This window comes from Neurospora tetrasperma, assembly GCF_000213175.1.
Source record: "Neurospora tetrasperma FGSC 2508 unplaced genomic scaffold NEUTE1scaffold_4, whole genome shotgun sequence".
Taxonomy (NCBI): Eukaryota; Fungi; Ascomycota; class Sordariomycetes; order Sordariales; family Sordariaceae; genus Neurospora; species Neurospora tetrasperma.
In genome coordinates this window covers 1,941,249-1,964,950 of record NW_009799102.1, presented here as the reverse complement: position 1 = coordinate 1,964,950, position 23,702 = coordinate 1,941,249, and the positions used below count along the sequence as shown (strand labels likewise).

At 52.4% G+C, this 23,702-nt stretch overlaps 8 protein-coding genes across 8 annotated transcripts; 6 read left to right on the top strand and 2 right to left on the bottom strand.

Annotated features, from left to right (window-relative positions):
* Window positions 1-1,053: 1,053 nt before the first annotated feature.
* NEUTE1DRAFT_123107 (uncharacterized protein) lies at window positions 1,054-2,521 on the top strand (the record flags this gene model as incomplete). The annotated part of the gene is made up of 2 exons (XM_009853890.1): window positions 1,054-1,377; window positions 1,498-2,521. The coding sequence occupies 2 exons, from the start codon at window positions 1,224-1,226 to the stop codon at window positions 2,127-2,129; spliced, it is 786 nt and encodes a 261-aa protein (XP_009852192.1).
* An 852-nt stretch (window positions 2,522-3,373) lies between these two features.
* Window positions 3,374-4,674, bottom strand: NEUTE1DRAFT_83971 (uncharacterized protein; the record flags this gene model as incomplete). Its single annotated transcript, XM_009853889.1, has 4 exons — window positions 3,374-3,922; window positions 3,996-4,089; window positions 4,151-4,183; window positions 4,514-4,674. The coding sequence occupies 4 exons, from the start codon at window positions 4,672-4,674 to the stop codon at window positions 3,374-3,376; spliced, it is 837 nt and encodes a 278-aa protein (XP_009852191.1).
* A 4,746-nt stretch (window positions 4,675-9,420) lies between these two features.
* NEUTE1DRAFT_147227 (uncharacterized protein) lies at window positions 9,421-12,627 on the top strand (the record flags this gene model as incomplete). The annotated part of the gene is made up of 6 exons (XM_009853888.1): window positions 9,421-9,482; window positions 9,858-10,493; window positions 10,561-10,638; window positions 10,731-11,213; window positions 11,271-11,983; window positions 12,038-12,627. 6 exons carry the CDS (start codon window positions 9,421-9,423, stop codon window positions 12,409-12,411), a joined length of 2,346 nt encoding a protein of 781 aa, XP_009852190.1.
* Window positions 12,628-12,777: 150 nt separating this feature from the next.
* Window positions 12,778-14,659, bottom strand: NEUTE1DRAFT_138722 (uncharacterized protein; the record flags this gene model as incomplete). The annotated part of the gene is made up of 2 exons (XM_009853887.1): window positions 12,778-14,188; window positions 14,268-14,659. The coding sequence occupies 2 exons, from the start codon at window positions 14,657-14,659 to the stop codon at window positions 12,778-12,780; spliced, it is 1,803 nt and encodes a 600-aa protein (XP_009852189.1).
* A 512-nt stretch (window positions 14,660-15,171) lies between these two features.
* NEUTE1DRAFT_130509 (uncharacterized protein) lies at window positions 15,172-16,277 on the top strand (the record flags this gene model as incomplete). Its single annotated transcript, XM_009853886.1, has 3 exons — window positions 15,172-15,571; window positions 15,620-15,685; window positions 15,851-16,277. The coding sequence occupies 3 exons, from the start codon at window positions 15,384-15,386 to the stop codon at window positions 16,275-16,277; spliced, it is 681 nt and encodes a 226-aa protein (XP_009852188.1).
* A 2,113-nt stretch (window positions 16,278-18,390) lies between these two features.
* On the top strand, window positions 18,391-19,777 carry NEUTE1DRAFT_44819 (uncharacterized protein; the record flags this gene model as incomplete). Its single annotated transcript, XM_009853312.1, has 5 exons — window positions 18,391-18,715; window positions 18,795-19,013; window positions 19,101-19,289; window positions 19,350-19,502; window positions 19,566-19,777. The coding sequence occupies 5 exons, from the start codon at window positions 18,391-18,393 to the stop codon at window positions 19,775-19,777; spliced, it is 1,098 nt and encodes a 365-aa protein (XP_009851614.1).
* Window positions 19,778-19,905: 128 nt separating this feature from the next.
* NEUTE1DRAFT_95308 (uncharacterized protein) lies at window positions 19,906-20,199 on the top strand (the record flags this gene model as incomplete). Its single annotated transcript, XM_009853885.1, has 1 exon — window positions 19,906-20,199. A coding segment is annotated over one exon (294 nt), but the record flags the coding sequence as incomplete, so codon positions are not given.
* A 685-nt stretch (window positions 20,200-20,884) lies between these two features.
* On the top strand, window positions 20,885-23,669 carry NEUTE1DRAFT_83961 (uncharacterized protein; the record flags this gene model as incomplete). The annotated part of the gene is made up of 1 exon (XM_009853884.1): window positions 20,885-23,669. One exon carries the CDS (start codon window positions 20,885-20,887, stop codon window positions 23,537-23,539), a length of 2,655 nt encoding a protein of 884 aa, XP_009852186.1.
* Window positions 23,670-23,702: the final 33 nt, after the last annotated feature.

Sequence of the window (23,702 nt, the reverse complement as noted above, 5' to 3'; positions counted from 1 at the left end):
ACGTAACAGCAACGACAATCGTGGTCCTTCTTCGTCGTACTCAACCGTCGTATTTGATCTACAACGAGAGTCACCGGCCGGCTCCGACACCGCTCCACTACCTAGTGATAGTTCCCTTCCTACAGGCTAGAGGTATGGCTCCTATTTCCGTCCTCCGCATTTCTCGGGAGGACCTGGTGCTAGCGAGGGAGGGGCCGGTCTTTTGGATTCCTATGGCACTACGCAGTACAGTATTTAGTATAGCACAGTACTAGTACCTCTACGCAGTGTACATTCCATACGGCGGGGTTTCGGGCGAGCACGTATCTCCCCGCCCGATAAAGCTTATTCAGGTCAGAGCGGGCATCCAGCTCAAATGCCACACAGTGATGATGGTGTTGTGAACACGATACGCAGGGATAAGTATCTCGGCAGCTACAGTAGCAGTGCTGTCGTCTCACACCGTGTGCGGGTTTACTCACATGGCAAACGGAGTTGTGATTGGTGCGAGTAGTGTATAAGGTTAGTAGTGCAAGGACGGAGGAGCTTGGGGCATCTACTATGTACAACCTCAGCTCTTTCAGCCAAAGCTCTTGTTCGTTTCGTCATCAGTGTTCGCAGCTACGCAATCACCTCCAAGCAAGTCGGTTGACTGTACGAATAACTGCTTGGTTTCTAGTATCTGCGTTGGTTCTGAAGGTTTCTGTACAATCTTAATTAGTAGTCGGTCTTCGATGCGCATCAATATTGTCATTGACAAGACTAACCGGAATCCAATGGACTTGCATCTCGCTCGTGCGCCTCGAAAGCGAACATTGCATCGTCGTGCCTCCTAGATGTCCGAACGTTTCTCTTCCCCTCATCACATCAGAGGAAGTGCCTTGATACTGTATGGCAGGGTACCAGCGTTGCTACCGGATTTGTGACCACGTTCACACCTGCTCAGATAAGCAACAGGTACCAACTACCCAAGGGTGCACCACTGCAAGCCGTCTCCTCCTCTTCCCTCCAGCCCTCTGAATAAAAAGACCACCTTCCCCGCGCCACCTGCTGGTCAAACTATCTTCCATCTTCTGTGGCTCGAAATACAGACTGAACTTAAACCAACCACAAGAATTCACCCACCTTGCATCAAGACGTCGGACATTACTTGCTTTAGACGCATGATACTTAGGCTCGGCCACCGAAACAAGTGCCTTCATTGTCCGAGACTTGATAAATAAATTGAAAAGAAGCTCACAACCATGGCTCCCTCGGAACCATCAACACAATCTCCTCCTCCCCTCAGCACAACTGATGATGAGCCCGCTGCCCCAACGGAAAGCGAGCCACTACTTGGAGGACCAGGCGACGCTCTTCAAAAGCCAGACGCTCCTATCTTCTTGAACCTCGTTCTTGGTATGTCCACTCTACACTCCAAAGCACCAAACGCTGTTGTATCCATTCTTCCCTTTCTTCTGTACTCTACCATCCAAATTTGTGACCCTGCATTACTAAACCCCCACCTCCCATCCACAGGAACAGCCTGGCTCTCCCAACTTGGCGCTCTCCTCCTTCTCATAGCCACCTGGTCGGCCGTCTTCCTCCACAAGCTCGGCGCTCTCATCTCTCCACACCCATTGCTCCAATCCCTCGGCACCTTCCTCCTCATCCAAGCGATTCTAGTTCTCCAACCAACCTCCACCCCCGACGCCAAACGCCTCGGCCAGCGCATCCACGCCTCCCTCCACCTCCTCTCCTTCCTCTGCTTTGTTTCGGGAATTACCATCATCGAAACAAACAAACACGTCAACCACCTCGCCCACTTACACTCTCTGCACGCCTACCTGGGCGTGATCACTGGCACTTTGCTGTTGGCCCAGTACGTGTTTGGGATTTGTATCTGGGCTGTCCCCGCCGTGCTGGGAGGGGAAGAGAAGGCTAAAAGTCTGTGGAGGTATCATCGGTACGCTGGTTACGGACTGTTGGTGTTGGTGCTGGCTACCGTGGCCGCGGCGGCGGATACCGATTATAGTCGGAATGTGCTGAAGATCAAGGGGTGGACATTCGGATTGGGGATTGCACTGGTTGTGGTGGGAGTTTATCCGAGGGTGCAGTTGCGGAAATTGGGGATCAATACTGCTAGGCAGGAGGCCACGCGTGCTGTTTAAGATTTATAGATAAGGAATGAAACTGAGGATCGAAGGGGGGAAAAAAGGTTCGTGACGATGGGCGGCCCGGCTGAGGCTCTTTTTAGGAGTGAGGGGCGCCTGCTGGAAGGGTTTTGGTTCGGTACTGCCCTCATGGTGTTTATGTTTTTCTTTGCTTTTCTTATGCACACGGTAATACGCTTTGGTCGCTGGGAACGTGGGAGAAATCAGGGAGATGATGTTTGTTACAAGGTTTGATGGGCACGACAAATCGGATTTATGGGATACCGCGACTATGGCTCTTATCATCTTTGCTTTCGATGAAAGCTACAAAACAGCGTTTGAACATTCAGTCTTTGCTGAGGATGAAATCGGTTCCGATCACTCAATTTTACCAGCAGATGATTAGATCATGACCTGTGTGTGTATCTCATTCCTCGTCTGACTAGGGTATAATAAGTAATAATAGTACGTAAATCCACGCTCCCCGCCCCAAAGCATCCCCGAGAAGCATCTCTCCCTTGGTATACATTTGCCGTAAATTTTCCCGTCGTACAGAGCGCCTCGAAGCCATCATCATTAAACACGAGCGGTACGTAACTGAACCCACCAAACAATCATAGAACCATGATAGAGTTCCGGCTTGTTTCATCCAGTCTTCCCGCTGCTCTTCCCTCCCCCTTTCTTCTTGTCTTGCCTGCTTCGACTCCATGCCATCTTGCGTACGCCTTTTTCTATTCCCGCGTCGTCGTCCCCGTCTTTTTAGAAACATTCTTAATTAGGTTTGGTGCATGATAGTTGTCGTTAAGCGTCGTAAGTTGGTTTCTGCGGGTTGTCCAAACGACAGTGTAGACGGGCAATCCATAACCCAACAACCCGCTTGCCGTCCCGTCCCTCCTCGCTCTTTCTGTCCCTTCCCGCTCGCAAGAGCCGTTATTAAAGCAAACGTGTCGTGGTAATAGAAGAAGAAGAAGAAAAGAAGAAGAAAAAAAAAAAAAAACATGTGATCGCTCTTTCGTGTCTTCATATCCGTTGGTGTATTTTTGCCATTTTGCTTTTTTTCCTGTTGGGGGGTATATGTGCGAAGAAGGAGGTCTCGCCGCCGTCGTGAAGCAGAAAAGGGAAGGTGGTTCTCCTGTTCGGGATGAGCACCGGCAGAACCATGTCTATGGGACACCCACTTGCAAGCGCTCAAGTATCCCCAGAAACTCATCTTTGAATACCGTTGACCTCGGTTTTCGAGACTTCAACCTGTACTGGCCCTTCTATGGGAACTGGTTAGGCGGAACCGTCGGCCAATCGTCCTCGGTAATGCTGGACCAGAAGACCCAGTTCATTACTACCGCCAGGAGAGTAAAGAGGGTTTCAAAAAGCGCGCCATCTATCTTTCCAGATGTGCCGTCACAAATGTATTTGCTGACGACATAATTGAAGACTTGGCCTGCCGCGAAGAGGATCGCAGCAGAGGCCAGATAGAGCATCGGGCGCGTTTCGCCGAGAATCTTGATGACCAGGATGGCCTCCAGGACAAAGTAGGCGACCAGGAAAACAAGGGGCGCAAGCTGGTAAAGCACGTAGAGTGCAATGTGTCGGTTTTTGGGCAGCTCATAGCTACTATCCCAGTAGCCTGTCCAGTGCAGTCCAGTATCGAGAGCGATGTAACCAGTTCCGACAAGCAGAATCGCTGCAGAACCAACTATCAGAGCCAGTGAAAGTAGAGTGCCATCATCGAGCAGTTGGTAGCCGACGATTGCGTTGAGCATCAGTATCCAGGTAGTGGCGATGATGAAGCCGATGTGAATGGCTGTGAACGCCTGGGTGCGAGTCAGTCGAAACGAAACAAAACACGAGAAACTGCTTGCCGCCCTCTGCCCAGGCCAAACTTACGATGCGGACTGTAGAATTCAGCGGGAAATCTCCCACTGTGAAGATCTCACATATCGATATAACAATGTAGCCCAAGAGGAAGACTTGCATTTCTCTGCCGAGTTGTTAGTTATCATATCCCCAAGTTATCGTCCGGTGATTTGGAACAAGCATACCGACGACCAACCGCAGCTCGTTTCCGCTCAGACCTGTAGAGCAGATACATAGAAGTAAGAATCGCAATTGCGCATAGCAGTATGGATCCTGCGCTGAGTCAGCACATGCTCGCGTTGATATCCATGCAACATACCTAGGTTCCCAAGCCTCTTTCCGTTCGACAGAGGTATTCCTCTCAACTGGCAATTATCCGAGCCGTCCCATGGTCCAGACTGGCTGTGTTTATCCGAAAGGAGCTGTTTTTCCAAGAGATGGCCGTGTTAAGTCAGACTGAAGAGCAAACAGGGACGAGGGTCTGAGAGAACATGGTTCCGGGGCGCAGGAACCATCGCCTTCACCAGAGGGGGTAGGGCCCTACTCACATTGCAGATAGGAAGAGTCGAATCTCGACAGAAGTCCTGTAAATATGGAGGCGCCAAGAGTCAGAATCTGTGTTTCTGAAAGGAGAGCCGGGCGCCTTCTGCGCCCACCGTCTTCGGCGTTGGGAGCTCACATGAAAGTTGCCAAATTGTGTTGAGCCCATGGTGTCGTCTAGTATGCAACCGCTGCGGTGCGTTTGGATTGAGAGCTACTGCGGAGAGAGACGTGCTTCCGTAATATCTGCCGGAGGTATGCCTTTGCGTCTCCGGCTGCCGCTCAATTGCAATGGCAGATGCCAGAATATGCGCGTGTCGACCTGATGCCGTCGTCCGCCCTTTGTGACCTTTCAATCCTTCAACGCAGATATCCTTTGGCTGACGGTTGTTTCTTTGTGTTCAGTTGGGAAGACCCGTTGTCGCTGGCGTGTGGAAGATGCGATCAAAGTCGATCGAAGATCTGGTTTGTGGCGTGAAGATGGGACCCGACTCTTAAGTTTGTTTCTGCGCAAATCGATCCCTCCTCCCTGTGTGTGTTTCGCGTCGCCAATGGTCGTCCTTGGTGTGCGCTATGTGCTTTGGAACCGAAGATTAGGAGTAACGGCGATGCCCTATTATTGGCTCGAATGTCGCGAAGAAAAAGAAAAACAGGGACGTGGAGTAGAAGCGCAGGGCAGGTGGTCCCGATGGATTTGTATGGATGCCGACGATGGGGGCGGAGAGAAAACAACAGACACGGGAAGCTCACGGCGGCCTGGGGTTGGCGGGTCCGCTTGCAAAATATAAAACTCGACTGGTAGGCCACTCACCTACTATGTAGGCCGAGGGCAAGGGAATTTACACACACACTGCATGGCATCGATTGGCACTCTGGCATAGTATTGGCAATGGCTGGGTACTAACTGGGTGGTCGCCCAGTGGCCGCGCTCCCTCGTCGCTTCCATTCGGGCAGCGGTAGCGGCAGCAGGAACAGGCTTAGGGCGCTAATTTTTGACTGGCCAGGTCGTGTCTAGGGCTCCTCCTCTTGGCTTTTGACCGCATGTGATTGGTTCGAAAGCTCTAGCTCTTGCTCTATATGGAAGCCGAAGCCCAGCCTTCGAAATGACCAAGACGTGACAAGCAACCTGATGGGTTACGTTTCGTCCAAATCATCCCAGCGTTACACTTGCGCTGGCCTCTCTGAAACTATTTCACTTCCGGACGAGGTCACAACGCAACGACATGCTGGCGAATGGTTCTGCTTTTCCTTGAGTTTGTTCTTTCCCTGTTGTTATTGCGCGTTCCCTCCCTGCCGGGTGAGTTGGTGATAGAAAGGGATGAAGCGAAAAACCATATACGAAAAGAGAGTCAAGGCAGGGGTCCAGGACCCAGCAACACCACCTGACACGAAGACCACGACACCCCAAACTCCGGACTAGATCGGCGAACCGTGGGTCTCGGAACTCGAGGTCTTACACTACTCTCTGGGACAAGCAAAACGTTGGGCGCGGTTCCGAGTAGCCGGCCTATATCACCGGCCATTATAGCTACATATCTCGCCCACAATCAGGAATCCGAATGGGACGCAATTGGACACGCTGTTCGTGAGGTTTACCTACAGGTCCTAAGGGACGCGAAACTTGGTCGCTTAAGGTGAGTAACCTCCATGTCAATATTCTCACGCACGATGAGCTGGACAATACACACCCGCAACGGAAGCTGGTGAGAAGCGGAACCGAATGACGACCAGGCCAAAACCACGGATGGCCTACACTAGAAAGTACCACCGAGCCAGGGTCAGCGGCGTGCCCGCACATCCTTCTGCAGATTATCCAGATACAGCTGAGGTTCAGGCGATTCCGACGCCTGCAACAACTCCGGCTTCTCGAACACCAAGGCTGTGTGTTCCCTCCTGCAGGGCGCATCCATGCGTCGAATTTTCAGGCGAAGACGAGCCCAACGGATCAAGTTCGATATGATCATGTCCAATCATGTCTTTCTTTAGTTTCCATCCGTACAGCCTTAACCCGAAATCCACACTCAGCATACATCAACTGGTTCATTGATTCATCATGTGGAAAGTGTCAAGAGACACTTGTGTACACAATGGACTTCTTCCGATGCTCAAGCTGGTATACACACCTGATATGGTGTCCAAAAGGGGAATTCCCAACTGTCCACCCCTAGTCTTTTCGTTGGCGCGGGACTCCACTACGCACCTCATTCTGCACAACAACTTATCTATCCACCATGATCTCAATGCTTATATAAGTTTCTACCAGATGCGTTTCGGAAGCTTCATATATTCTTCTTAATAGTTTGTTTCGAATGTGGTTATTCTGATGTTTACCTGTATATTCTTTGCAAACCCCTTGTTGGAAGAACCGCGCTAATCACCAAACCAGCATTGAACATGAAGTGGAAACTTGGGGTCCAAATGAAGTCTCCGGCCACCCCCAACTGAGGTTTTCGCACCAAAGCACCTCCTGTACACTCGCGAAAGGAAATACCATAGCATTCCAGACATCCAAAACCAGTGTCCCAAATGACTTCGTCTTCAGAATTGAACATTTGATCAGCTACGGCGGCTCTAACATATTTATTAGCTTTTTCCCGTAACGAAAGTGAAGTCGGAGCGTACATCTTTGACGGGGGATTTGCAGGTGGCCGAAGACATTCAAACCCACACTGGGTGGCTGCATGGCTACCAGGTCCAGCCAGGTACGAACCGCATGCAGCGAGAATACCTAGGTCGCACCACATCAGGGCAACAGGAAAAGCATGGCCTCGTGGGCCGTTCAACAAACGGAGAAAGATAGCAAATTGGATGACGCGTGTTTGATGGCTATGATAATCAGATCCTAGTGTACCTTTGCTCACCCAGGGGCTTAGAAGGTCATGTTGCGACTGTCACTCAAAGCACCAACTAGAGCAAGCCGGGGAGTTATTGAGCAGGGGCATGTGCAGGTACAGCTGTGCAGGCACCCAGGGGTGCACCACGGTGCTATAGAGGTAGTCTGAGTTGTACCACACACAGAGGGGAGTCGATAAGGTACACTTCCACTCCCACTTCCTCTAGAAGACTCCAACGGAAGTAGAAGCTACATCCAGGTATTTTCTTTCGGGACGCAGTAGGTATACACGAATACCACTAGTACCTAGTACCAGCTTCGTGTCATCAGCCATTAGGTTGGAAGCCATGAAGAGGAATACCTAGAGGTACCTCTAGCTAGTAGGTAAGATCTCAACTGTCACCCGGCACGCACTATTTGACTTGTGACGCACAGCCTGAAAGTGCACTTTTCGCTCGCAAAAGAGTGCCCGAGGTGGTTAGGCCTGGTAGCATCCATAGGCTCCATTTCTGTTAGTGCACTTGCATTTAGGTATCTGTACCTCCATTTGCACCTTTGCGTACCTACCTAGGTATATAGAAATTATATTTGAAAGCTTCACTCCTTTTGATCCTCTTCTTGCCTCAATTCTTGCCAAGTCTTTCCCTATCTTTCAGCTACAATGCAATCCAAAATCCAGCTCTGCACAGCAGTACCTACCCCGGATTCATGCATACAGTGTACTGTGGTAGCACCCTCTGCACTTAAACGCACACTTGTTGATAACATGCAAAACCCTGCTTAATACCCCGATTGGAGTTCTAGTTACCGCATGTGCCTACGAGCTAGCGATGATCTATTTTCTCCAGACATTGCCCCTGGACCTCGTGGAAGAAGTTCGAATAAGGTGTACCACGCAAGCGAATGTTCAAGCAGGAGGCTCTGTGCCCGTTCACGAGAGCGAACCCAAAACAGCGGGAACGGTGGTACGGACCGTTCCTGTCATCCTCAGGCCATCGGGCAGGCTCTGGGTAGTGGAGGCACAGCAGACGGCCCGGACTGTTGGACGTCAGGATCAGGTTGGAATGATATCATGTACTTGAAATAGGAACATATTACTGTAGCTGTTCGGGACCGTAGGCCACGGCAGTACGGCAGTGATTATGTGGGCGAGGAATGTGCCTCCGGTAGGAGTCATGATGAGAGGTGATGATTTCGTAGGCTTCGGCTGTTGACTTGTATTGAAGTCACGGATGGTCTGGAGGGCCCTTGATACCTAGGTAGCTTTGGGGGTTTAAGGTTCAGGTTCGTTCGCTTGCATTGAATGGCTTCTCCACCATTGCAGCTTCTATGTACCTTTGTTAAGACACTGAGAGAGAACAACAGGAACAATAACAATAATATGAATCATGCTTTGTCATGGACAATGCCAAGCACTGTCTGGGGATCTCGGTCTTTCGGATACTCTTTCTGTTTCTTCTTGGATATCTTGAAGAATTTGTGGTCAGATACCTCGGTGCGTTAACCTCGCAATGTCTTACTGTGACAGCTATGATGTTGACATCGATGTTGTCCCGGAGACAAGGAGTTCCCGCGTGGAGGCTCATCGAACCCCCAGTTTCGAGCTAACGATCGTGGGTTCGGTGTTTATATAAATTGCTCCGATAGCTGGGACATCTGGGGCATCCGGCTAGGCACCACGCTTGCCGGCTAGACGTGTAATGGATCTGTGAATAACTTGGATGTCCCCATTTGATTGTTTCGAAGGGCAAGTCAATGAGTCGAGAAGTGCTTCGTCTCATCATCGCCATCTCTGCTTTGACTCCTGCCGTCTATTGCACAAGGGGCACACAATGAATGAATGCCAGGTGTCGATCATGATCACTCGGACAAGTCTGACACTCCAGACATTGTGAACTCTGACGTTGCAATCATGTGGATGATTGAAGGGTGAAATGGCTGCCGGGTTCTGCAGTGATTTTCATTTGATTTGCACGGCTTGTGATATTTTGGGTATGTGTGCAACCGGTCTCTGCCAGTGACAAGTCAAAAGTTGAGGCCGGTTTGAGGTTTGAAGGAGACCAAAATCGGCGGGGTGAGGAAATGGTGGATCACGTACGGGACAGCGCTCCTGGAGGACTGGAGCAGGGGGCTCCTCTGAGCAGGTGTGGATTGGTTGGTACCACTCCAGGAGGGTCTTGGCGGGCCCTTGGCTGTCGTAGGCACCTCCACTGCTCTACTTGCCCAAGATTCCCGGTCCTGGCCAGTTGTGTGGCAGGTTGTGCCTGCCACAATTACCTCTCTACTTTACTTGATGGAAACTCCAGGTTTCTGTCATTACTAGTGCAGTCTTCAACTCTTTTCTGCAAGACACTCGGTCATCTGTCATTGTTAGTTGCACACGTGCACTTGCTTCCATTGCTTTCCCTTTACCTTTGTGGTTGATCTGGGACCCCGTGAACAAGCCCGTGACCCCCACGAGCCGTCCAATGCGTCCGTCTCGACATCGACCATCTCGGGCTGATACTCCTCGACTAAAGAAACACTTCCACTTCCACCTCAAGGTGCGGTCGGGGGCTGCTGCAGAACAGCTCCATCTCGTCCAAGATTCCTCCTCCGCAGCCAACTCCGATTGCGAACCATCTCCCTTCCAATATCCCCCTCCGCACGCTCTCCGCACACGCGGCTGCCCGAGACGATCCGTCGACTCATTCGCACGGCAACCGAAAACAAGGCAGTTCCTCCTCTCTTGCTCCACACCCTGCTGAGCGCTTGCGATACTCGGAGGACGGCGACGGCGACGACTACAACGACTACGGCTCCTCCGAGTCCTCGTGGATCGACACCGGTGACATCGCCGAGCAGCTCGATCACGAGGATCCTTTGCGCCAGAGACTGTACGATACCCTAGAGGACGACACCCTCGCTGGCCTTGTCCATCATCGTCATCCGAAACGTCATCGTCACGGCGGCAAGCACGTCCATTATCACGAGTCTGTTTCCCGCTCCAGTGCCCACTCCTCCAGGCCGTCTGGTCAAGCTGGAGCAGTTGATAAGGAAGCAATTCGCATTCCCGACGCCGCCCCCCGAACTGTCTCGCGGGCCGAGCGCCTTATTGCTAGCATCATGGCGGGAACACGAAACCCCATTCATGGCCTTACTGGCAAACCCCTAATGTTTGATGTCTCCTGCTGCCCGGCAATGTTTTGACTTGCGTGAACTACGACTAACAGCTCGTAACAGCTACTTCACTTCCATATTTGTGTCATTAGGCGTCTTTCTTTTTGGATATGATCAAGGTGTCATGTCCGGCATCATTACGTGCGTGAACCCCCCTCTGTTGTGGCTTCCTGACACCCCGTTCTGTCACGCTCATAGACACGAAGGCCGAGTAACTGATGAGATTTGTACAGTGGTCCGTATTTCAAGGACTATTTCAATCAGCCAACAAGCGCGCAAATAGGCACTATGGTTGCGATTCTGGAAATAGGTGCCCTCATCTCCTCGCTCCTGGTGGGTAGAATTGGTGATATCATTGGCCGCCGCAAGACTATCCTCTACGGATCGTGCATCTTTTTCGTGGGCGGTGCCCTGCAAACTATGGCGACCGATATGGCCATGATGATGACTGGGCGTATTATTGCTGGCTTGGGTGTCGGCATGCTCTCCACTATCGTTCCGGTCTACCAGTCCGAGATCTCACCTCCTCATAACAGAGGAAAGCTTGCTTGTATTGAGTTCTCGGGTAACATCATTGGTTACACAACCTCTGTCTGGGTAGACTATTTTTGTGGGTTCCTTGAGGGTAACCTCTCGTGGCGTCTTCCGCTCCTCATGCAATGTATCATGGGCGCGTTGCTGGGACTGGGAAGTCTAATTATAGTGGAATCACCCAGGTAAGTACATCCTCTTTTCAGTGCTCGGCTTCCATTGATTGCTAATCAGGATGTTAGATGGCTCCTGGACAATGACCATGACGAGGAGGGCATCGTCGTGATTGCCAACCTGTACGGCGGTGGTGACATCCATAATCCTCGCGCCAGAGATGAGTTCAGAGAAATCAAGATGGGCGTGTTACTTGCGCGCCAGGAGGGCGAAAGAACATACAGTGAGATGTTCAAGCGATACAGCCGTCGCGTCTTCATCGCTATGTCGGCTCAAGCCCTGGCGCAGCTCAACGGCATCAACGTCATCTCATACTACGCACCCCTCGTGTTCGAGTCTGCAGGCTGGGTGGGCCACGACGCCGTGTTGATGACTGGCTTCAACGGCATCACTTACTTCTTGTCGACGATTCCTCCATGGTACATCGTCGACCGCTGGGGTCGTCGGCATATCCTCTTGACGGGTGCTGTGGCTATGGTGCTTTCCCTGTCCGCTATTTCGTACTTCTTGTACCTTGATACTCATTGGACACCGTCCGCAGTTGTGGTTATGGTCATGATTTACAATGCGGCATTCGGATACTCATGGGGCCCCATTCCCTGGTTGTACCCGCCGGAGATATTGCCCTTGAAGATTCGATCCAAGGGTGCTAGTCTTTCAACGGCGACGAACTGGGCTTTCAACTTCTTGGTTGGAGAGATGACGCCCATTTTACAAGAGCTGATTCACTGGAGGCTGTACTTGATTCATGCCTTCTTCTGCGCTGTTAGTTTTGTAATTGGTGAGTATCTCCTCATAGCGACCCCTCAAGGTATCCAGCTAACGGAGTTTCCAGTATATTTCCTTTATCCCGAAACTTGCGGTGTCCGGCTTGAGGACATGGACGCCCTCTTTGGTGATTCCACCAACGCATTTGGCACGCCCACCGTCAGCACTCCGTCACTTCATGCTGAGGTTGATCCTCTCGTTGCGCCGGGCTCACCCGTGCCACGGCTGGATATTCGGGGTCGGCCACTCGCCAGTGCGGCTATTCCCGGCCTGCCGATCGATCCTCCGGATGAGGTCGAGATTATACATAAGAGTTCCTCCAACCAAAACAGGGGCGGAATTGCCGGCGTATTGTCGAGGTTGGTTGGACGGAGAGGGAGAGGAAGTGCCGAGGGATCTGATAGTGGTAGCTATGCGCCACTTCGGCAAGGCGATGACTAGATCTTGGATACATTTCGACTTCAAGTGAACAGGGTCAATCCAAAGCAGTTAGACCTTGTGTTCTCTTTGGACAAGTGCGCACATAGACGTTGGATATCAGAGATCTCAAGGGAGCGGAGCGTTCCAGAGCCCGGATAGCGAAATAGATTGGAAGTGCTCGATTGTCCGAGAGCTACATTCTCCTCTCTAAACATTCAATTGCGGTTATAATTTTCCACCCTAAGGTCCTGCCTTGCTTCTATCTTGCTTTCACTTTGCATGCTCCTGGTAATGTCCACTAGCACAATATCCAAAGCACCCTCTTACCCTAATTCTCACCACAATAGCTTTATCCTACATATATTGTCCCCTCTCATCCTTCGCTTTCTAAACCAGATTCCCCTCAGGAGGAGGGACCAAGGTAGTCCGCGCAACAGGCGCACCCATACGGGTGCTAGCTGCACCGTTACTACCGCCACCAGCACCGAAAGCTCCACCTTTGGTCGTACCTGTACCTGTACCTGTACCTGTACCACCGCCACTCCCCGAACCCTTCCACCGAACAGGCTCAAGAGCCAAGTTAATCCCCTCCAACTGTTCCCTTCTTACTCGATCTCTTACTTCAAAGGTCACGTTTCGTCCATCCAACTCTGCCACCTCCCTGATAGTCGCGGTTACCGTCTCCTTGGCAGGTTTTTCGATGCCGAAAATCCCAGATTCGGCACACGCTCGGCACCCGCTCCCGCATCTGGATCCAGAGTTGGTAGAACTGGTACTGGTGACACCCGACATGTTTGTGGTGGAAGCGGCACTTGCACTTGTCGCCTGCGAGCCTCCCCACCCTGCACTTAGAACCATGGGGCTGAGGGGGCTCAGACCTGGTAACTCTCCGGTTCCGCTTCCATGTGCATCCCCAATTCCATTCTTGGTCTTTGTTTGTGGAGTGTTGGGCATTCTTTGACGCGTGGGCGTACGTGGGTTTGTCATTGTTCCGAACCCGAGTTCATGAATTTCACCAGGTCCATGAGTCCCCTGAAGCTCTTGAATCCCATGTGGTGGTCTATTCGCTCCATACAGTCCATGTTCAGGTGCCCCTGGGCGCCAAAATCCCCGTTCTCTTAACGCTGCCGCCGCCGCCTCCTTTGCCTCCCGCGCTCGCTTCCGCCGACGAGGCCCGCGGTACCACCATGTGAAGAGGAGGAGGTAGATAACTGCCAGGGCGCCGATGACCGAGCCGAGGATGGCGGATTTAGGGTTGTGTCTCTTATGATTTTGGTCTTCTTCGGAGGGGGTGTTGGCGGAGGAAATATAAGTGGGGAAATCGGAGGTTTGGGTCTCGGGAAGGGTTTGGGTTGAGGATGTTGAAGTCAAGGTGGGTGGGAGGGCAATGACACCGGAAAGAGAAGGGGATGGCAGGAGAGTGTTGGTTGAGGGGGTTTGTTGGAGTGTTGGAGGTTCTGGTGGTTGTGGCGAAGACGTGGGTATCACGGGCTTTGCTGTTGAAATTGTTGGAACGGGCGCCTGCACATGGGAAGCAGTGAGGTTGTCATCTCCGGTGGTTAAGGGAGCGACAGTCGAGACCGAATTCCGCTTACCGCTTGATGTAGTGGTGGTGGCGGTGGTGGTGGCGGCGATGGTAGCGAGTACAGAGGTTCCGAGAGCGGCCTTTTGATCCACCATGTAGTTGTGAATCGTATAATGACCGTCGCCGCAACCGACACTCCAGTATGGATCTGCCTCGTCGGTATGAGTATTCGTCAGACGGGTGAGTTGGCAATACGGATTAGATGCGGCATGGCTGGTTTGAGATATAAAAATTAGTGAACTGGATTTCTTAGGAAGGAAACTATAGAGGAGACGAGAACAGATGGACATACCATCTGGTTGTGCCAAACTGAGCACGTGCCTCGGCAATACCGCAGCCATTACTGCAATTATAAGCATCGATACACCAGGCATTCCATCCGCAGTTGGCGACGATGTCGTGGCTGTTTTTAAGGGAGGACTTTTTCGAGCAGAAGCCAAACAGCCGGTTCGGTGGAAACATGGCACACACCATATCCTCCGGAGGCGATATGGACTTGAGATGGGCATCCTCAGCGACGGCATAGCCGCAGATGTTGGTTAATATTGGAACATCAGTTCCACCAATCTGGCGTCGTAGTGCTGCCGCCGAAGTGATGACTGCCGGTGTTGCTACGCTTATGGGTACTCTGTTTGGAATCATTGCCGCCGTGCTCGTGGGCACCATTGGAGTTATCACGGCCATCGTGTTGTATTCGACGACTGATAACCCGAAGTGAGGGTGAGCAAGTCAAAAGATCTCCATGGGCACGATGTTGAAAGTGAAGAGAGTCGTGAATACGGTTAGAAGATTGCTCCCTCCTCGGCCGTTCACGTCTCAGCAGTTATGAGCGAGAAGAAGGCGTCATGCCCCGCCAGGGAGGGAGCAAAGATGGGGATCGCTTTCTTTCAGCTTGGTTCCCGTCGTCGAATCGTGCGATCAATCGTAATAGTTCGATGGCGGGTATACTAATTCCTCCCACGGGAAAGGGCAAAAGAGGGCGGGAGCTTAATGTGTCACCCAGGGGAGGGAACAAAGCGATCCATGTTGACTAAAGATATTTTTGGACAAGGCTCTTTGTGCGCCATGTTGTCGAGAACAATCATAACTTGAGCTAAGCGTCAACACGCTAGGCACCTGTTCAACTAAGTAAACCTCTCTTGCCCACTCGTATGGAAGCTTGAGTAAGTTGGTGGTTGCCCTTGGACAAAGGGCGTCCCCGGTTGGTCGGAGTCCGTGTAAGTGATAAGACGTAAGTTACGCTATCGGTCCACATCCTAATACACATGTGGTACGCTGACAATACCTACCTGCCATGATGGTCCGTGCTGAGTTTGCGTCTGTTCACTCGAGTTATCGATTGGCTTGATGATTACATAGCCGTTGGTTGCATCCCATTAGGATTTCAACACCCGTTACACCCAATATCATGTCGAACCAGGAGCTCGTCCACGCCTACCGACATCTTCTACGATGGTCGTTGAGGGCCGTGCAGTTCTCCAAGCCGGCGCGCTTTGTGGTTCGAGACACTCTCCGTGCAGCCTTCCGCGATAAGAATGGCACTTTTGAGCCCTCGAGGGTCAAGTCAACGTTGTGGTTTCTCGAGTCGGCCGCGACGTATGTCGGGGTGGAGCACAAAATCATCAAAAATCTGGTACACGTTAGGTATATCCAGAACAAAAGCACCGGGCCATGGAGGATCAGGGCGCAGACACTTTCCAAGTCCCAGCAGTAAGTCAAATAGAAGAGGCGAAGAGGTTGAAGTGCAAATGCTGAAGAGAAGGAACCCAACAGGAGAGCGCTTAAGGATCCAGTGTATGAAAAGGAGTACGAGCATTTTGACAAGACAATCGCCATGTTGAACGATACAATGAACTTGTGTTTACGGTAAACAAGTGTCCGAAGTCCGGGCAGCAGTGGTCAGGAGCGGTTCGAAGCCGGCCTCAGTGCCAGCATTTTGTATGCGATATTTGGCATGCCCCCTTCAAGCAGATCCACGGACGGGAAAAAGGAGGCGATCACAAGGGGCCAAACCGAGTCAGATGAGTCGGCTCCAATTGTCGTGATTACTCCACAAATTGGAGACACTTTTGCACACCGTCGGATCTTTCCCCAGGTTTCTCCGCATTTGATTTTTGATGATAGTGGTGTAAATGGTGGTTTGCGGTCTTGTCATTGGGGTGGCCAGCCATGTCCCACAAGTGAGGCCCAAGAGGACGCCGTCGATGCTCACAGTTATGCTCTTCCGAGTAGCAACTTCTGGGCTTCGGATGATGGTGGACTGCGGGCTGTCAACCAAAAAAGGGAAGGTCAACAACTATAACATTGGGAGAACAGATGCGCGAGGAAGGGTTGCGACACGTACACAACAGATATAAGGGTCAAAATACCCAACAACGGGATCAAGCGTTGCATGCGGGAAGCGGCTACAAATACTGTATGTAGTTCATGCTAAACTTCTCCGCCATGCCACCTTGTGGCGCGGTTTCCGTTTTGGCGGGTTTTGCCTCGGGGCTGCCGCCTGATGAGAGCCAAGACATGACTGGCCTACCTCCGTTCTACCTTTGAGATTAGATTGTGAAACCATGGACTCCTTTTCTGAAAAAGGTGTACAACAACATATCCGCTTCTGATGATTAGCAGCAACAAAGAGGAAACCCGGAAAGGGTCCCTTTTGTTTCTATAACGAACCACGATCGAACGTCGGTGGCGAGATAACATGCGCTTGTCCCTGTTTCAGGCAAGCGGTGCTGCATCAGTGACGGTATGATGTTGGCTGGGATTGAGACTTTTAAGGCCGATCCCATTTACCGACGGTTCGAGATTGCTTTGGCACTGGAGATCTCCAGAGCGAATTATTGATGGCGACTGCTGTAGTCGCACTGAAATGGGCGATTGTCGACTGCAAAGATGAACGGAAATGAGACGCCTTTTGAAGGCACGGGGATCGTGGCCCCACAAGAAGCAGGCCAGATCGGTCACATCCGTCACATTGTGGGAAAGAAAAACAAAGTTTGAAGCGGTTCAAGCAGCATATTGAGGTACCGGTAAAGTGAAACCCCGCGCCAGTTGCATTACAGAGTACATGCGAGAGCTTTACCTCAGATTTCGGGCAACAGTGGTGTTAGAGACTTGTAGAGGGGCTGTCAACAACTTCCATTCGGGGCTCCGAAGGAAGGAAAAAACGAAGGCAGCACCAGAATATCATCCGTCATTATAGTGGAGTTCCCCATCGTTATGTACATCGATATCGTGACTGCGTTTGTTTCCACTGCGACTCAGCCGAGAGAAATGGTCCAACGGCAAAACGCGCCCGAGGACTGCCGGACCGGGACCCAGCAAGCGGTCACGATGCGTGGAAGTACCCGCCGTAGCTCCATTTTCCGTAGCATCGTGACTCCGAACCCCCGGTCTTGAATTCCGTCTCTGCAACAACTCCAACTTCCCACTTCCTCCTCTTCTCTCTCCAATTGCACTCTCACACCACCAGCTATTGCACGCCTCTGTACACTCCGAGCACTTGTACACTCGTGCCGTCACAAGCCACCATCAGTTCCAACAGCAGTCCCCGACGGAACAGTGCATTGCTAGCACACCTCACCACTGCATTCATCGTCGAACCCCGCAACCAACCCGGGCAAGCTTCACACTCGCACGACAACTTTAAGTGCACTGCATTGCACCCAGAGACAGTCACGGTTCCAAGCCTACGCTACCCGGTCACCTCGAGCTTCAAGCTCTCCAGCTTCTTGTGTTCCAGTCACACAGCGTCAACTAGCTACCCTTCAACTTCCCACTCGACGGGAAGTACCTTACGATAAGCAAACCGGCATCGCCTGCCGTCTGTCGCTTGTCGCCGTCCATCGGTCAACTGTCATCCGACTAGGGAATAGGGACACCCTCGGCACTAACCAATCCCTATTCCCCCTTCCCCTCTTCGTCGATCAGGCCTCTGGCCCTTGAATCCTGCCTCAAACTTGTACATTCGCCTTCTCTCCGACTCGTTCCACCATCAGAAAAAGCTCAATAATTGCGCGGAACCACCCATTGAGAGCTACATAGGGGGAGGAACACCGGTTTCTCACCAGACCGAGAAGCACGCGCGGGGTGGGGTGTCTTTGACGGACCTTCGCCAGCCGGCATAACGGCCTTTTGCAACCGTGCCCAGGACTTTGGTCTCGATCGACGAGACCACTGTCTAGCCGGACGGGCCTCTTCCGAGTTGATCCCCGGCAAAGGGCAGTCCCCCGTTTTGCAAATCACATACGAGATTAGAGCTACGACAAGGGGCGACTTCGCGCGCCACGAGATTATCAATAAGTATGCGCGCGACAGCAACCCTTCCAGCTGCCGATAACGCCCTCCTCGACGACAGCAGTATATCGAACAATGGCCCAACCGCTGGCCACCGTCGCCTTGCACCATCATTTCCCATCATGTCTCAACAGAGCAACAACCAGGAGAACAGTACATCGCTGAAAGGGAACTCTAGAGATGGCTCGAATGGGGGTACCAGCACGAGCACGAGTAGCCTCACGAATGCCGGTCCTAGTAGCGATGGGCAGTTCTGGAACAGCACACAACGACTGGCGAAAAAATACCGCACCGAGGTTGCCGCTTCGGCCTCGAGCGTGCTGTCCACCATGTCCACGTTCCCCCTGGACAGCGTCAAGACACGGATGCAGACGTACAAATATGCCGGATTTGTCGATTGTGTCAAGCAGACATATCACACCGAGAGGCTCAGGGGCTTCTTTCGAGGTAGGTTATTGCGCCTTTCCCGGCACCTTGCCCGGGGTTAGTAGTGCCAATTTCCTGACTTCTGCCTTGAATGACTTAGGCGTCACGGCCCCGATGCTCAGCATAACTGCGGTACGGACTGTGTCGTTTTCCATCTATCAGCGCTCCAAATACGCATATAGTGACTGGGTCAAACGCAACTTTGGCTTTGATGTCATGAGCCATGTCGCCTCCCACGGGTCGTTGCCCAATTTCTGGACTGTTGCCACCTTTGGCGCCGCTGGCGCAACGGCCGGATCGTGCATAACTTTGATAGCTTGTAAGTCTGTGTGCAACAACCGAAGAACCTCTTTTGGAGGAATCCTTTAAAGCGAAAGCTAACGCCGTGCTTCCGAAAATACTATAGGCCCATTCGAGTTGACTAAGCTCAGCGCGCAAGTTTCAGTTTTAATGGCAGACAAGAAGAATTGCCTAAAACCGGGAAGCCATGCCATTGCTGCGAGTTACCAAAACAAGGGAACTCTGAAGACAATGGGAAACATTGTGAAGCACCGAGGGCTAGGCGGTCTTTACACAGGATTCGGCTTGCATTTGAGTGGGTAATTCTTTGCGATTCTATGGTTTCAGAAGATACTAACTAGGCCGGATGTAATAGCCCGAGATACCCTCGGTACCGCCATGTACTTCATTACTTACGAAAGCAGCAAACAGCTGCTTACTACTTTTGGCGGGGCTGGCACCCATAACAACCCCTTCGCAGTGTTGATCGCCGGTGGCATGTGCGGAATAGTCTCTTGGGCATTAATCTGTAAGCCGAGATCCCGGATCATCATGGTGTTAAGATGAAACTAACTGTGAAACCTTTCTCTAGACCCGGTCGACTCAGCCAAGAGCATTTATCAACGCAACTCGCTCATGTATTCAAAAGGCGAAAAGGTCGAGCCCGTCAAGATTCGTTTTTTCCAGCGCAACATGTATCGCGGTCTTGGTGTATCAATGGCCCGGTCTTGTGCTGTTAACGCCGTCTTCTTCTCGTCATTCGAATTCTTGAAGAAACGCATCAAGGCCATGGAAGACCATTAGCGTCGTCGCCACACAACCCAGAAAAAAAGAACCGGCCACCATCGGCGAATGGTATCTGTCGAGTCTTGTGCAACAGCACCCATTCTTTAGAGGTGCATAGTGCTGGATTATGCGTCACGACATCCAGTACCGTGAGGAGTTGGGAGACTACGCATCATTTGAATGGCGCAGTGTATACGGGGAGATATTTCAGGGTAACACATACAAATCATGTCTGCGTATCGGCATTGCGGAACAAAGTCGCATACAGCAGGTCCGCAAGATATGTCTTGCAAGGGATAACATCTCGGCTGATCTGCATCGAGAAGGAGGTTCGTATCATTTGGTTATATCTCAGAGGATCTACCTCAGGGAAAGGAGATGGTGCATACGACAGCGACAAGCTTGTCTGGAACGGCGTTTATTGTTTTTGGTTCAGTTGATGTAAAGTGTTTGGGCGTATCTCCCACTCAGCACACTTGGGAGAGGTGTGTGATTGATCGGCTCTGTTTATGAAAGAGACTTAGGGAAAGGACCTTGGGACATCGTAGCGAATGCAATTAGAGCGATCAAAGACCAAAAAGCAATGTCCTGGCTGTGACTGGGTATTGCGATGGTGTCTGTCTATTTGTACAATGTCGCAGAGCTACGAAGTTTGTATCGATGGTAAAGCTGCTAAAGAAACTAACCACGGGGCTAGGAAGTTTGTCCAGAGGGTCCGTGCTTGGGCTTGAACTCTAGCGCTCAGCGCAGCAAAGGTTCAATTCCGCTCATCCCCTTCACTGTACAAATAGTCAACTTCATAAAGTTTAGCAAAACCAATCATTCGTGGAGCAGATCCAATGTATTCAATGAACCCGAGCAGCAAGCTAGGCGATATCTATCGGTTTGGCTCCTTGTCTTGAACTTGTATCAGTGGCAGGACAAGTAGATGGTTGACGTTGTTGTGCGCCTACCAAACCCTAACCCTTGTCATTTTAACAATTTTTCATTCCCTTTCTTGTTAAACTTACACTTCAAGTTACTTCACCTTCCCGCCCAACCTGACTTCACCCTTTCATTTTCACAATAAATCCATCAGCCATTAGTTGCCGCCACCATAATATAGCAACGGGCACTTTCCACAAAATGCCTGGCCGTGCCAACCTACGGCATGGCATCGACCGCGATGTCTACCAGCTCGTCCTGAAACTGGAGATTGAGGAGGAAGACAGGCGAGAGGCCATCATCGAGAAGGAAGGCAAGAACAGCAAAAACCTGTCGAGCAGGCGAGGGCTCTCAGTCTCATCCGTTTACGACTCAATAAAACGGTCCAACTCGAGTCTTGCACGCCAAAAGAAGAAGCTACTGGAGGACTCCATCGAGCGGGTGCTCGACTTACGACGAGAGGAGGCCAAAAAGGACGCGGTCGAGGATTCGGACGATGCAATTGAGGCGGCGGAGGAGGCCGAAGCGGCCAAGAGAAACAAGTCGGCCGAGGCGATGGCTACAGGGTTTCTGAACAAGCAGATTGCGAAGGCGTGGGGTTTGGCCGCGCCGAAGCTGCCTGCGACGATGGCAGTGAGTGGTGAAGGTGTGGCGGTGGTAGAAAATGGCGGAGGGGAGGCGGGTGCCGCTGGTGAAGGGGGAGCGGGCTCAGTTCCACAAACCCCCGGACTCGGAGCGGTTGCTGTAGCTCCAGGATCATCTGAGAGACAGGCGAATGGAGAGCCTAGGGGAAAGAAGAGAAAGGCGGAGAAGATATCGAAGGAGAAGGAGGTCGACCGGTCGCCGCCCACGGGCATCTCCATCAAGGACATTGCCGGTGTGGATGATACCTTGGACAAGCTTCTACACGAGGTGTGGTTCCCGCTTTGTGCGGGTGAGGCCTGCGCCAAGATGGGATACCGTTACGACAATGGCGTGCTCCTCCACGGCCCTTCGGGCTGCGGCAAGACCACGCTTGCTCACGCCGTGGCTGGCAGCGTTGGCGCCGCCTTCATTCCCGTCTCTGCGCCTTCTATCGTCGGCGGCACCTCGGGCGAGTCAGAAAAAAATATCCGTGATGTCTTCGATGAAGCGATCCGTCTCGCCCCGTGCCTCATCTTTATCGACGAAATCGACGCCATTGCTGGCAAGCGTGAGAGCGCTAATAAGGGCATGGAAGGCCGCATCGTAGCGGAAATTATGAACGGCATGGACCGCATCAAGCAGCAGACACCCCTTGGCAAGAATGTCGTCGTTCTAGCCGCCACCAACCGTCCGGACTTTTTGGATCCCGCCATCCGTCGCCGCTTCAGCGCCGAGATCGACATGGGCATGCCCAACGAGCGCGCCCGCGAGCACATCCTCAAGTCCCTCTCTCGCGACCTCAACGTGGCCGACGACGTCAATTTCGCCGAGCTTGCCAAGCTAACACCCGGCTACGTTGGTTCCGATCTGCAGTACGTCGTCAAAGCCGCCGTGTCCGAATCCTTCCGTGGAAGTCTCGACGCCCTCCTCGAAAAGGCGCGCCAACTGCGCGCTGCCGCTGCAGAAGCCGCCACTGCCGCTATCACCTCCGACTCCCCCGAGGGCCACGAAGAGCAACAAAAACAGATTCAAAAGGAACTCGACGACACCCTCACCGGCATCTCCCAAAAACAGCGCGACTGGCTCCTCCTCGAGGACCACCGCCAAGCCTCATGGTCCGACAGCTGCATCACCATGGCCCAATTCCGCCTCGCCGTCTCCCGCGTGCAGCCGGCCTCCAAGCGTGAAGGCTTCAGCACGATTCCTGACACCACGTGGGCGCATGTGGGCGCTCTGGACGAAGTCCGCAAGAAGCTCGAGATGAGCATCATCGGCCCCATCAAGCGGCCCGAACTTTTCACCAAGGTGGGCATCAAACCGGCCGCCGGCATTTTGCTCTGGGGTCCTCCAGGCTGCGGTAAGACGCTGGTCGCCAAGGCCGTAGCCAACGAGTCCAAAGCCAACTTCATCTCCATCAAGGGTCCCGAGTTGCTGAATAAGTATGTGGGCGAATCCGAGAGAGCAGTCCGCCAGCTTTTCGCGCGCGCCAAGTCTTCGGCCCCCTGCATCTTGTTCTTTGACGAGATGGACGCCCTGGTGCCCAAGCGCGACGACTCGCTCTCCGACGCCAGCGCCCGCGTCGTCAACACCCTGCTCACGGAGCTTGACGGTGTTGGCGACCGCAGCGGTATTTACGTCATTGGCGCTACGAACAGGCCAGACATCATTGACGAGGCGATCAGAAGACCGGGCAGATTGGGAACGAGCATCTACGTCGGCTTACCCAGCGCCGAGGATCGGGTGGACATTCTCCGGACACTTTACAGGAACTCGATTGCGAGGGCCAAGGCTTCCCAGGCGGCTGCTGCTCCTCCTCCTCGTCCTACGCCTACTACGACACCCGCTGTGGAGGGAGACGTAATGGATATCGATGGCGGCTCTGGCGCTGTCCTGCCAGGCCAACAAACGCCCTCGGCCACCGCGGCCGCTATGGACGAGACCATGCAGCAGGCAGAGAAGCAGCTGGAGCGTGTTGCGCTTGATTTGCGCTGCACCGGCTTCTCGGGTGCCGATCTGGGCAACTTGATGCAGGCGGCTGCCCAGGCTTGTTTGGAGAGGGCGTACCTGAGCCAGATGTACCAGTCTAATAAGGAGAGTGGTACGCCAACGGAGGAGGAGAAGGTGACGGATATGGTGGCTAACCCGGTCATCACTCCGGAGGACTGGGAGAAGGCGCTGAACGAGGTGAAGCCTAGTGTGAAAGATCCGGAAAAATATGTCCATATTGATTAGCAGATGAGAAGGGATTGCAATATGGCGTTCTAGGGTTTATAAAAATGGTCTTGATGCTTTGATTATACCTATAGATTTATTTGGGTATCGGAAACATGAAAATTGCCGATTATGGTAGGCATGTTGCGAGATGAAGCCGTCAAATTCCCCAAGTCCCACAAGT